This window comes from Calonectris borealis, chromosome Z (assembly GCF_964195595.1).
Source record: "Calonectris borealis chromosome Z, bCalBor7.hap1.2, whole genome shotgun sequence".
Classification (NCBI taxonomy): Eukaryota; Metazoa; Chordata; class Aves; order Procellariiformes; family Procellariidae; genus Calonectris; species Calonectris borealis.
The window spans coordinates 57,869,048-57,883,139 of NC_134352.1; the positions used below are offsets into that span (position 1 = coordinate 57,869,048).

The window sequence follows — 14,092 nt, forward strand, 5'->3', positions numbered from 1 at the left end:
ACTGGTGCTTGCCCCTTACCCAGCCCCACGGGCTGCTCCTCCACACAGGCACCTCTCACCCGACCGCCACCAGATGAGTGCAAAGCAGTGACGTCCATCACAAGACCTAAGGGCTTTTATCACTGCTAATCGCCACCAGTTCAGTGAGATTGCAGGGTACCATAAATGGCAAGGCATGCCTGTTTAGTCCCTAGAGCATTATGGGCTTTAAAATACAAGATCAGCACCCTTAGCTGCCTCCGAGGGTGTAGAGGGCATGTATTTCCACAGGGAGCAGCAGCAAGCCACATGAGAAGGTCCAGGCGCTGCCCATGCAAGTGCATCTCAATAGCTCAGACAAGGAAAGTGTCCGTTACTCCATGAGCAAGTCTGTGTCAGAGAGGAATAAACACAGTCCTCTGTCTAAGAAGCTTCTGGGCAGCTGCAGAAGATAATCCAGAACAAGTCACAACTGCAGTAATCTCTGAACAAAAGACAGACCAATTAAACCTGTTCCGTTTCTCACGGTGCTTTGTCCTTTCTGCAAAGCATCTGCATCCTATATGGCTTTGTGTCTTGGGCCATCTGCTTCCCACCACATCCAATTTCCATTTCTAAGGACTGGTCTGTCTGGACCAGACTGCTATGTCCTCAGCTCCTAATGACACTGTATTTACTGTATCCTTGCTAACTCCTTCCTGCCCCTTCCCTTTCCAGCAGATTCCAAAATCAGGCCTAAAAGGCATTCTTCAGGCAACAAGTCCTCTGTAAAAGAAGATGCTTGACCCCTGATCCTCTGCAGTCTGATAAAGGCCTCTAGGTTGGGCGAATGCAGGTCAATGTGTTTTCAAGCTTTCTGTTGCAGCGGCAAACGCACCGTTGGATTACAGGTATCAACTAGCAATTGCAAAAGAAACAAGTATTAATTAAAGTAGAAAGTTGGCATTGGCTGTGAGATCATGTGCTCCATCTCCAGCCATCTGTCCTTAAGGCAGATCTGGCATCAGTGAGTGTACTACAGCATACTGATGGAAATTTTGATACGCCTTATGATAGAGCTGATGTGAAACCACTGGAGGCTCACTCACCCTTCACCCCACAGATTTCAGGGTCCCACCCTAGCTTGTTTTTAAATACCGGGCACCACCAGACTGACTCACTAGATCGCTCGTGGGTGAGGCAGGAGCAGGAGCAGGATCGCAGTGACAGCCCTGCATGCCGTCTGCCCATCCAGAAAGCACAAGACTACATGGCAATTCAGCAGGCTGTGCCGATGGCAAGAGTCTCCCACCAGATGCCAAAGCACACCTTCGGCGTACACCCGTCCCCATTAACTCTGATGGTTATCAGATGCAGGCTCAGAGCAGGGAGCATGGTAGGCGAGCAAGCCCAGGCTTAAATAGCCTCTCATCACACAGCCCTGACTCAATCAAATTACCATTGCTCGCACGGCTGATTTGATAAAAATACAAACTCACCTGAACCCTGGTCATTTGCATCTGCTAAGCTAAGCAAACTCAGTGCATTTAAGGCTGCTAAGCTCAGAGCTTTGGGTGTCAGTAGCACCACAATGATACCTCGGTGACAGCTACCCTGCAGGAAAGCAGCAGAGAGCGGCTGTCGGCTGGGCACTTGTGGCAGGCACTTGCAATACTCAGGACTAAAGGCTCTATCAGACTGACTACTACCTAGCAATCACACACTTCCAGTTGCTAACTTCTTCATGTCTGTAAGTTCCCATTTATTGACTGAGGGTCTGTCATGAAAACTGGTGGATATTCTGCTAAAATTAGTAGTGGTGGTAATGTTCTGGTGCAGAGCACTTACTTCACTTCAGATCTTTAGGCTGGAAATCATGCAAAACTCCATGCATATTGCCTAAGATGATACACATCGACTAAAACAAATCATAGAAGAGACTCTAACTCAAATAATCCGGTAACTGAAAGGAAAGTGTGTCTATAAATGTTTGGTAAGAGCTGTACAAATCAATGCAGAGGACATATATGATAAAAACATTTGCGCTAAGCAAACGTGTGTTCTTTTTATTGGCTTCAGTAAAAAGGGTTAATAAGTCAACAGGGGTTTTCATAATACTTTACAACAGTTGCTTAAGCATTTATATACCAGCAGATGGAAAACACATTTATTAAACATTTGGTCTTTGAGTCACGCTGACGTTAGTATCTCGAACAACACTAATTCAGGCAACAGCCTCTTGTAACAGCCTCATTCCCCAACTAACTGGTGCATAGTTATAATTTCACTTCAGAGTCAAGAAAACTGCTCAGATACAAAGAAAATCTAACCAGAGGCCCATGGGGTGCTGCAGAGTAACTCTGCATATATAAAAATACCCAGAGGGACACCCTGGGGACTGCAGGGGAACAGCAGCTCCAACACGGGTGCCTGCCACCAAACCACCCACTGTCCCGCAGCCCCCAGCGCGCTCTCCAGAGTGGAGGTGGATGCCCAGCTCTGCTGGGGGTGACATCGCCCCGTCCCCAGGAGGCTGAAAGTGACAGGCATGAACTGGGGGCAAAGACACTTGAGGCCCGCGCGCTGGCTATTACAGCAGCAGTTCCTTGCTTTCCAGGTGCAAAGAGACCAACAGTAAAAATGATGGTGCGTTGCTATGATGCCACTGCTTTAAGAACTGTGTAGGAATCCGAAGGAGGTAAAGCGTATAGCTGAGTTAAGCGCGCAGGGAAATAGTTCAAATGAATCCGTGTAAGAGTAGTACTCCTGTAAGTAGAAGCATGTTAAAAGTGGGATGGGAAGGCATGGAAACACAAATCCTTAAACAAGAGTGAGGGGGAAGGCGCAGACACAAGGGAGAAAAAGAGAAAAGATCACGGAAATCTCAGACACTGTGTACAGAAAACATTATGTGTTTGCTTCACAGGAAAGTCAAGAAAGGGTTTGTGCAACAGGCTTGCTATACTGACCCCTGCAGCCCGTCCTACTCAGGAAACCTGGAAAAGCTTTTCCTGCGTTAAAACACTTTTTTATGTCCCTGTTAAAGAGATGACTAACAATTCTGCGGTCTCTGGATACAGAGCGTGAGGTGCTTGGGGAAGTCAAATAAAACAGATGTTTTCATTATGGTTAGACACAAATATGGTTTTTAATTCTTTATCTTTTTTTTAATTGGTCTCCTATGTTTGTTTTGCTTCCTTGTTTTCTACATCAGAATAAATGGAATTGGACTGGAATTTCACACATTCAGAACATGTGTTTTTAAAACAAAGTTTCAGATAATCAGGTATTAGTGAAAGGAATGAAAATCCAGCCAGAAGTATTTCCAAAGTGCCTGGCAAGTTTTAGGCTGGTGTGCACTGTACTTTTTGTAACTGACTGGAGGACCTGTCTACAGATTATCGCTACAGAAATGTTTGCAGAGCCTCATTAAATAGATGATTTATGCATCAGTCCTAGCAAGCACAGAAGCTAACAATTACTGGAAGTTTCACCCAGCGGTTAATGAAGACACTAATACTATTTTGAGAAACAACCACCTCATTTTTTTTTCTTGTACTATGCAAAGAGAAATTAATTTGTATCATGCACCAAAACAAGTCCAGCCTCCCAATAGCTCCCCACAGACACAGTGTATTTCGCAGCTCCTGCTGCAGCTCCTTGGACGAGTGCATGACACGCTCTGGACTTCACTGCACTCCTTAACCCTGCTGAGCTTACCAGACTGAGCAGTAAGCTCACATGCCACCAGGGCAGATTCCAAACAGCAAACAGTTGTGAATACCCAGCACCCAGCTGATAAAATAAGGCAAATTTTTCTGCAACCACCAATTTATCTATCACTAGTGTTAGAGAGACTACAGCTATTTTCTGAGCAGATGGCATGACTTTGACAGAGCCTAGTCCAAAATCAGTACCAAGTCTCTAAACCAACTTCTAAAATGCGTAAAGATGAACATATAAGCTTGCAGCTCACAGAAATACAGTTCACTGCAAGACCTCTGTGCAATGAAACTGGGAACAGAGTGATAAAACTGTAAGTCAGCAGCAAACAAAACTATTGACAAACAGTACTGAAGTCTAAATCACAGCCTCTGTTATTTATTCGCCACATTGAAAGTTCACGTCTTTACCGAGATATGCAAGAGACAGAGAAATTTATGATAGGTGGTTTCATGATAAAGGCATCACTTGCTTTGTAGCTTATCTCGCATACACACTCATTGAAAATATTTACAGCAAATGTACTTCCCATAAACATCTTTGGAAAAAAAAACTCTATAGAAATGCAAAATAGCTTGATCCTTTCCTGGAAACTAGTCCCAAATTCAAGCATTCCTCTACAGATTTTATCTGCAGCAGCAGTAGTCCATACAGACTTGTACACTGAAAAAATCGACCGAAATGGCACATAAGCATAATCATTTAACAGTGCAAGTACTCACATTCTCGAGTTAACCAAAGCAAACCACTGCTCCTTAGTCACCTTGTACTTGAATGCAGCTGAACATGTGGTCAAACTTGCCAAAATATTCAAGTAACATAAACGCAGCTTAGTAGTCCATAACAAGTCTTTCTAGTTCTTTTTCCTGTTGCTGATTGATTCAGAGGGTGCAGAAAACACCACCCCTGAAGTTTGTCTTTCCACTCTTAGAGCTCCATGCAATTAAGAAGCTTGCTTCAATACCTCCAACGCCCAAATCAGTTCCTGCTCATCCAAAGGCATTCTCTCCCAGGCAGCACGGCAGGGTAACAAATCACAGGTATTTGCAGCCCAATACTCTGTCCATTATGAACTGCTGAGGATTTGGAGACACAGGCGTACATAGCTGCATGTTGGAACGCCGGCCTCAAGGGTTTGCAAAGCCAACAAGTCCTGACAGTCTCTGCAAAATGTTGTCCAATTTAGTTTTGAATTAAATACTTGCAATTCATTATAGCGTCTTTCTACGAATAAGGGAACAAACAGCTTCTACCTTTCAAGAAGCCTTGTTTGCATAACAATCTTGAAACTAAAACTTCATCTTGCATTAACACATGCCCAGTAAAAGCATTTAGCTTCTTTTAGACTTACATGTCAGCTTATCAACTTTTTCAATAGACAATTCTACTGCAGGGGAGGTGGAAAATCAGTAAACCAATCAGTAACAGTCCATGTACAAGTTTTCTTTCCTTCTAAGCAGAGGGAATTGTTCTGCATGACTTAAGTTAAAGTGCATTACTAAAAAAAGTCAAGGGGGGTTTAGGCAGTAAACAGCAACAGTTACGTCACACAGCAGAGCTTTTGAAATTCACCTTCTCAAAAGGGTTACAAAAGGATATAGTTCTTTCTTAGAGAATACACTTCTAATTGCACAAAAATGGTGGGGGGGCAGAAAATACCCTTTTTCAGTGGATTTAAGCAGGATTTAACAACATCGGTAAATTTAGCCTTAAATCATCAACAGATAAAAGTAACTCCAATGTTTTCATGTAACTTCCACTAGCCTTTAAAAAAAGACATCTTCTTTTGCATAAATTGCAGATAATGACACTCCATATTTCTCATTTCCTGCACCCAAAATGCTTTAATCCCTCGCACTAATTAGAACAATTCTACAGTGAGCACAGTGAGTGATTCAGGATTTGTTTCCATACCAGAACACACTTTCAAAGGAGATTGGTGCTAAAATCCACCAGGTAAGCCAATTCTCAATATGTGTGCGTCGTGATCTAGCAAGTAGCATTTGAACCCGAGTGCATGAGCCTTAGAGGAAAAATAAAGCTGAGATTTCTATTTACGTGCATAACAAAAAGGATATTTAATGTTCCTTTCCAGGATATTCAAAGTGCTCCCAGCCACCCCAGCCTTCATTGATAAATCCATTTCCCATCATACCTACATTAAGAGGTCTCAAAAGAGCACCCAGAAGCTCCTGCCATACACTTGAAATTTTCCATATAATCCCACTGTAGCAGCCTCAGATGTAGTGGGCTAAAGCTATGTTTGTGCAGTGATCAGGAGAACAGGAAAATATTGACACAACCGCAGGACGAACGCTGCTGCTGTGCTGTTATCAATCGTTCTGCAATCTCTGCCCCCTCCTGACCCATCAGTCCTCCTCAGCAACCTTTGAACATGCCAAGTGATCTATTTCAGGGTATCACCCAACCAAAACAGACATCTCGGGAGCTTCCTGAAATAACGAAAAAGTGAAATGAACTGAACACCTCCTCTTGTTGTTGCTTGAGAAATGCTTTTATGTTTTGCTGAGAAGCGAGAAACAAAAATTAGCCTGACCTGTAAGGGTGACCAGGACGCGCTGGGGATTCGATGTGTAAGAGCTGGTTAATCTCACAAGTTAATTCCAGACACAGGATAACAACCACATGACTTTTTGCAGCAAACCCCTAGGCCTCCCAGAGTCTGGTGTGAGCCAGCGCAGGTCCATGAAAGCAGACGGCACTGCATGCTGAACAACTGAGTGCCAGACCTTACATCTTTGCAAACAACTTTCCACATTTAAATATTTAAAAGATTATCAGGGGTGGTGGTGGGGGAACAGACAGGCTCTGATCTACCAGGAAATTAGTTTCCGGTATTCAGTTTTAGCTGCTGCTACTTCCCTTTTTTGCCACTTTCACAATTCAAGAAAAAAAGTTTTTAAAAAATAAATTAATAATCCAAAGGGAGAAAAGTGTTTCCGATTAGTTACCTGTAGCACTGCTGTTAGTATTTGCTGGGTAGGCCATGTTTGCTCAGTGACACATCCAGAGCTAGGCTGTTAGGTGTCATGCAAATGCCATGCATCAAGTCCAACCAGACATGCAACCTGAAACAGACAAGAAAAAGGCAGTTAAAACCGTACAGTTCTAAGAAGTTAGGTACATTAAGCAGTAGGCATTTCTGAGTGTTTACAGTCTCATCTTCAGTGCAAACTTCACCGTAGCGGTAAATATATTCCTCTTAATCAGCATCCGAGCTATCACAAATCCCACCGCAGTCCTGGCATCTGAAGTTGAATTGCGGCACTCTGACAAGCTCCAAGGAGGACAGCTGCTCCGGATCTGTCCTCAGTGAGAATGTAACCAGCTGAATTTGCAATTGGCCTTGGTTTTTTTGGTCTACCCTCAGCGTTTTTGCAGTTTGTCCCTAGCCTCCCTTGTACCCCAGCAGCATCTTCACATTTGCTAGCACCTGTGATTTAGACTACCCAAAGGTTTACGTAGGCAGGGTTAGGAGATTTTTAGGTGAAAAGCACCTACGGAAGAGCTGTACCAGCATGCGGCGGACCAGTTGCAATTTCCGAGCTCCGATGTCCCCCAAGGAGGCGAGGGCAGAAGGAGCCCACTGCAGACACAGCAGCCAAAGCAAGCACGTGCATCCCCACTGCCTGACAAACCCGGCGACCGACGGCTGCTGCGTGGAAGCCTGCGGGGTGGGGGGAGCTGAGCTGGCACGGGCCCCGGGCTGGGACGGTGCATGGCTGACTGCGAGACCTGGCCCCTGCAGGTCCCAGCAGTGACAGGTTTTCTGGGTGTGAGTTTTTCTTTCAACCCACATGTGGCAGATTCAACCGAGAAGCAGTGCTTGCCTGAAGCTCAGGCTGCGGGTACAGAAAAAGGGCGCTGTCGCCCTGGGCGGGTGGCTGCCGAGCAGAAGGCAAGCGAGAGGTGGAAGCAAAACCAGCAGCAGTTTTGTGGCTAGCTGGCTGCTGGCTGGCTCTGCAAAGCCTGCCTTGCTGGCTCGGCGGCAGGGCTCCTCTTCCTTGCCCACCGTGGGGGCTGCCTGATCACAACCCTCATCCTCAGAGCAGCAGATTTGACTCGTCCGCAGCTGCAGAGACGCCTCCTCTTGGCTCTGCTTCAAGTTTTCTACAATCCAAATAGCATGTCATTTTGTTGACTCAGACAGGTGGAGCTTAGGTATATGAAGAACACCCTGCTTTGCCGATCCCAGTCTGGCTTAGGCTGACAGCTCCTCAACAAACCAGTCACATTTTTCCAATTATATTTGATTTGGCTCTGACAGTATGTGTGTGGAAGTATTTAAAAGCTAAGCAGATTAGCCAAGGAACAGAAAATCCAGAAATGAATTAGTGCAAGCACCATATGAATCTGAGTCAAAGGTATACCGACTGATAGAGAAGCTGGCGGTCTCCTACAACTGACGGAGCTCTATCACACTGGCTAATATAGCTTAGCTTTCGCTTTCAAGGAACACAAGCACAAATCACTTCATTTTTAGTACAATCCTGACATCAATTTTCCAAGACTGCAGAAAGACCTCCATTGCAACTCCTCCTCCCCAAGCTCTGCCGTATACTCTTAAATTTATGATCTCTTGTTCAACGGAGGGCAGGACATGAAGCATAAGTCATAGAGACTGTATAAGCAAAAGGCTACAAACAACAAAATAAAGCAGGCACCCAACACAGACCATGACACAGAGAGGCCCATCACAAGATTCCAGGCATAACAATAATTATCAGATTTCTGAAACAGTGAAGCATGGCGAAAAAAAATAGCAAAGCATGTTGCTGGCTGAGTTTGCAGCCAGGACCGAAGTTTGAAATCTGTGAGCTTTTAGGAAAATATTAACTGCTTCCTTTCGAAGAGAGAAATTTTAAAGCATCGCTCCCATCTCTGCCATTGCCATCAGGATATAAAGTTATGCTTTAAGTTCAAGAAAGGCAATTTTTACTGAATCACAAGGAATGCCTACTGAAAAATTATCATCTGTGTCCATGTTAAGTTTCTCAGGACAGCCACTGTCTCAGCACTTAGCTGGACATCAGACTCCACCAGCAGTGCACCCAAGAGTAAACAGGGCTGAATTAATTCACCTGTTTCTAATTTGTTCAGCACAGCTCTGTGCTCCTCACTAGCACTGTAACAGGCGTGCTTCCCTGCTTTCACTATGTGTGTTTATTGTACACTGCTGCAGCAGAAGTCTTGCACCACTGTAAACCTAACCAACGAAGCACAGCAAAACACACACACTGTGTAGCCCTTGCTTTATCAGGCAACTCATGTTCTGCCAGTCTGCAGCTTCCTATCCCACTAGAAGCAAAGAAAGCTCAAGGGAGGCTGCTCAGGAAACCTGACACAAGATTTGCATCCATCTGGCCAAAGTCCTCCAGGGTCCTGTCTCACCGCTGCTGCAGGGCTGGATGTTAGCTAGTCGCCTGAGCTTGCGCGGCTCACACCACCAGCTGCACCGCTACTAACGCTTGTACAAGGGGAGACGTGAGAGCACGCCCCCAGGGATGGGTACAGGCAGACGGGTGCTGTCCCAAATGAGAGCGGGTCAACCACAAAAGTGAGCCCCGACTTAAAACCCATGCTGCGGCGCGCCTGGAAACGCGTCATGGGTTTAAAAGTAAAATCTGTTAAGCTTCATCCTATCAGTTTTAAAAACACCAGTCACCATCTCAGGCATGCATGAGGAGAGCTTCCTAATAGCGAGAAGCAAATGCAATTGAGGTAAGAATTGACATAAAATTAATAAAGACATGCTGAAAGCCAAAACAGGGCCTCAGGTCTACATTTTGTTGTGGCTTAAAGAGATGTAATTGACCTGACAAACTCCCTTCTGGGTACACTTCTATTGGTTTCAAAGTTGTGCAGGCTTAAGTTTTCTCCATTAAGAAACAAACTCACCTTTAGTTAAAACAATGATGCTTCTGAGCTTAAATGAGGATTAATAAAATAATTTAGGAAGCAAATTCAGTCCAAAAGATAGGAGGAAAGAAAAAAAAGAGAAAAACATAGGGTCTAATAATTTGCTACCTAAGATAAGTGGAAGAATTGGTTCCTTTCTTTTTTTTTAGATTAAATGTAACTGCAGCTGACAAGCTGCCTATTAAACAGTTGTTAAAGTATGGAAAAAATCTGATGTAGCTCAGCAAACTCACGGAGGAAGGGAATTCGTACTGCTTTGAGCCACAACAACACAGCGGGAACAGAATTTCTGAAATTGCACCGACACGTACATGGATCATTTTTAGAAAGGTATCGCATGAGATTCCCCAGCAACACACACCCCAATAGCTGCACTTTGACAGAAGTCTCTTGTGTGGGCAAGGCGCAGGACGACACCGGAGGCCAGCTAGAATACACAGAGGAGGAAAACTTAGCCTGCTCTACAACAAAGCATATTCTCCAGTACAGACATCTTACAAAAGAAAATTAGTAGAGGAGCTTATATATTCCATTTCCCAACTCTTCAACTTTCTGCCCATGTGTTTTTACATGCTCACCCCATGCCTGCCTGTGAATACTGTGATTTACAGACCCTAGGGCAAATGCAAAACAAGCAGAGACTAGCTATATGAAGTGTTATTGCTCAATGAAGCAGTTGTTTAAAGTGTTTTGAATTAGATATTCAAACTCTCTTCTGCCCTGAGGTTCAATAGCAGAAACCTTAAACACACATGATCCTCAGTTTCTACAAACTATCACAACACCCCAGCTTTTACAGGTTTTTCCAGAATGGTGATTCTTTAGGCAGAACATAAAACCTATGTCCTAACCCTGTCCTAATCGCAAGGGACAAGAACCTTGCCCCTCCTTTGTGCTGCATCTTGTCAGGTCACCTACGCCTGTGCTACTATTTCTGCACCAGAAATATCTGAGTGTATATATACACCAGTTCGAGCATGCACACAGCAGAGCTGTAGACTCAAGAGGTACAGACCTTGCAGAAAATCCAGGCTCCCACTTTAGTCTGATGTTTGCAAGAGAAGCTTAAGACAGAAAACAGTTGAGGTTACATCTAAGAGCAGTTGTAGAATCGCATGTTGGCAACACAGTAATTAGAAGAGAAATATAACTCAGCTCTTAACCCAGAAAAGCAATCCCGAGAGTCCTCCTGTCCAGGGGCCGCAGTCACATGTGGGAAATGGTGATACACGCACGCTTGTTTGTGGGATTTGAGAAGACAGGCCTTGGCTTCCCAGGCAACGGGGCTTTAGGCTAAGTAGAGAGGCATATAACTTTTCTTTTTTTCTCATGGAATGCACAGACTGTTAAGAATAAACGGTCATGTTAACCACTCAACACAAGCTCCAGATCTGCAGATATCTTGAACCACTCACAGGGTGAGCGTAGCTGAGACACTAAGATGCTGTTGCTTAAGATCTGGACTAAAAGTGGGAGCATTGCGGAGCAGAGCTGTTCAGGATTCAAAGGTACTGGCTCCCAAATTGTTCAGATGGATGCAGTCAGAGGATGGTCCCAGGGCGGAAACCAGCTCTGCAATCGTGAAGAGCAAGTGCAAAGCAGTGATTAAGTAGGTCTGGGATAGAGGGGTTTGACAGAGCAAGTCGACCCATGAGATGCAACACTCAAGGAAGAACTGGTACTGCTCCATTCCTGTTATACATCAGTGCAACAAGACTCCTGCCTGACACTTCCCTCTCACATGTGGGTCGTCCTGGCAGTAGAACTCGCCCAGTTTCATTCTGCAAGATACTGATAACGTTTGCAAACAAGAACCAAGACACATGCAAAACCCATTTAAACACAGAGATGGTAGTTTCTCTAGCTGCAAGAAGAAGTTGGCACTGGAAATCCCTCCTCCTGCTCAGCCAGAGGGGCAAGCACTTTCCAAACTTGTGTGGCTCTACAGGAAACAGGAATGTCTGCAACCTAATTCATATCCTCAACCAAATATGCCAGGTGCAATTTAAATGAAGCAAGGACTAAAGCCAGCAACAGCAAAAGAGAAAGTATGTGGGGAGTTGCTCTGTGGTTGGTATCTACCCTGCGAGAATGACTGTGTATCTCACTGATATTTTCTTTTCAATCTTACCCCTACTGTGGTTGTGGTGTTCTTATCCGTATGTTTGTCAAAACAGGTGGCCAATAAACTGAGAGGCAAATTTTACAAGGGAGAAGTAATTTTTTTCTTGGTTTTTATAATTAAAGTTAAAAACGAAGTAAGAATGCAGGCATATAAGGATTTTTTTGGGGTCAGACACAGAGCAGTCAACTTTGAGATAAGGGTAAACTGTGAACGATTTTAAATTTCACTTCGTTATTTAATCATATAACAATTCACCCATTCACATACTTTCTAGAGCGAATGTCTTTTTAATGTTGCATCCAAATCACAAGCAAATCTATGCAAGTTCAGTTGCTGCTTAAGTCTTACTAACTGAACAAAATAAATCACTAGGCACAGGCTATTGGCGTAGGCCACCCTAAAATGCAAAATAACTGCCTGGGATCAGTGTTTCCTTCAGCCTCTCTCAGGCAGCAGTCTATTGTGATTCAGCCTCCTCCATCAACAGAGATGATCCAGAGATGATTCTTACTATATGCAATATGACAGGCAATTTATTTTGGACTGTATTTCAGCAGGCAACCAAAAAAAAGCCACCTCTCACTATGGTATGGTTTTTTTCTGCAGGATCTGCAGTATGATGGGAGCAAAAGAAGCCTTGTAAATCCTTTCAACAGGCAAGTTAATTAACAAGATATGGCTACGGTCAGCATGAATTTACCTGCCTGCCGTCCTCACTCCCTCCACTTACGGCATTGGCCTGTAAAAGGTCTCTCTTTACAGCAGAGCTCCAGGCAAAAGCTGAGCTAAGCTCTGTTAAGAAGAGAGTGATGGCTCAGAAACTCTGGGACCTGAGTCAGCAAGCTGAAGAAAAGAACAGTCAGAGTGCTCCCAGCCAGGGCACGTGCTTCCCTTCTGCCACAAAACCAAAAAGAATCAGGCCCAGCTCTGAGCTTCATTGCTTTTGAACCACAAACTCCCAACTACTGCAATGCCAGGCTCTAATTCTCAAGTTATGTTGGAATTAACCATTAGTCACTTTCATGGGGATGTCCTAAACTGTCTTCTCCCAGTCGTAAGCAGACTTGCATTAAGCAGTCTGCCTGCCTTGTTATTTCTGCAAGCAGAGGATAAACGTACAACCTTCAGTAACATACTTGAAAATTGTCTCTTCCTCATCTCCTGAGCTGAGTTTCTACAAAGCTGCTACTCACTCTCCCAAGCCACCTACCTACTGCACAGGAGCTGGGCTTTACTGGGCAGCTAATGGTACAGAAAATGCCTCAGAAAATGGACGTACATGAAAATCTTTCAAAAGCATCAGATCCTTCTAGCTATCCTAAATAACCCAGCAATTTTCTGAATTTCCCCCATTGTTAGCGATGACAGCAATGCTCTACCATCAGCTGTTGGGGTTTAGTTTCCCTTCATATGGAGTTATCCCAAGCGGGTCTGGAGGATCCAGAAAAGAAATCAGCTGTTCTACACAAGCCACTCATTGACTTGCCAGTACCAAGCAACAGGGGAAGAATTTTAAAATACTACCCAGCAGACACAAACATAGCAAGCATCCTGTGGAGCCAGACAAATGGTCCATCTAGACTATCTTGTTTTCAATAGTGGCAACAGGAGATACTATTTAAGGAGAGTGATGAGTCCATGCTTCTGTGCTCTCCCAGCACCAACAATGATTGGATTGGGAATATCTAAAGGTATATCCTTACTGTGTCATTTTAATATCCACATAAGTTGCATGGGAATTTGACTAGCCCCTTTCTGACCCTGCTGATGCTGCCTGCCTCTGCTGCCTCATGGGGCAGGAAGTCCCAGGCGGTCAATATAGACTGCATACTTTTTTCTTGTTTTAAACTGACGTCCTACAAATTTTACTGGGTGCTACCAAATTCTTGCAGTGCAGGGCTTGATGAACGTAAGTGCAGATTCAACTTATCCACATCCTTTGTGATTTTATAAACCTCAATCTTCTCTCCCAGCTCATATGGCAACTCCATTCCCAGATCATTTTACTTGCCCTATTTGTACCCCTTCATGTATACTCACCATGCGGAAGACCCTCATCATGAACAGCATCTTACTAAAAAATTGTCTGCAAGAACGATCTTACAAAATGGGGTAAAGTACATTCAATACTTTTCTTAGCGGAACCAAGCTCGGCTCTAACACCCAGGTAATACATGGGAAGCAAACTCTCAGTTTTAGTAATTTTTGTCAAGCAAGTGAAGAGTTAAAACAAAACAGAACTTACCTGCAGCACAAGCAGCTTTCCCTAGTATAGGCCAGAGGTTGGACACAGCCCTCCCAAGAATCCAAACGCACATCAGGTCAGCCTAATGGACTTTAGGTAAC

General features: G+C 44.3%; 1 protein-coding gene across 1 annotated transcript in view; it reads right to left on the reverse strand.

Moving 5' to 3' along the window:
- The window catches only part of KANK1 (KN motif and ankyrin repeat domains 1), a 97,279-nt gene that overhangs the window by 44,588 nt on the left and 38,599 nt on the right, over positions 1-14,092 (reverse strand). The window contains exon 2 of the mRNA XM_075136444.1: positions 6,654-6,770. Coding sequence (XP_074992545.1) covers positions 6,654-6,690 — 37 coding nt within the window. The 5' untranslated portion in view covers positions 6,691-6,770. The remainder of the gene's footprint in view (positions 1-6,653; positions 6,771-14,092) is intronic.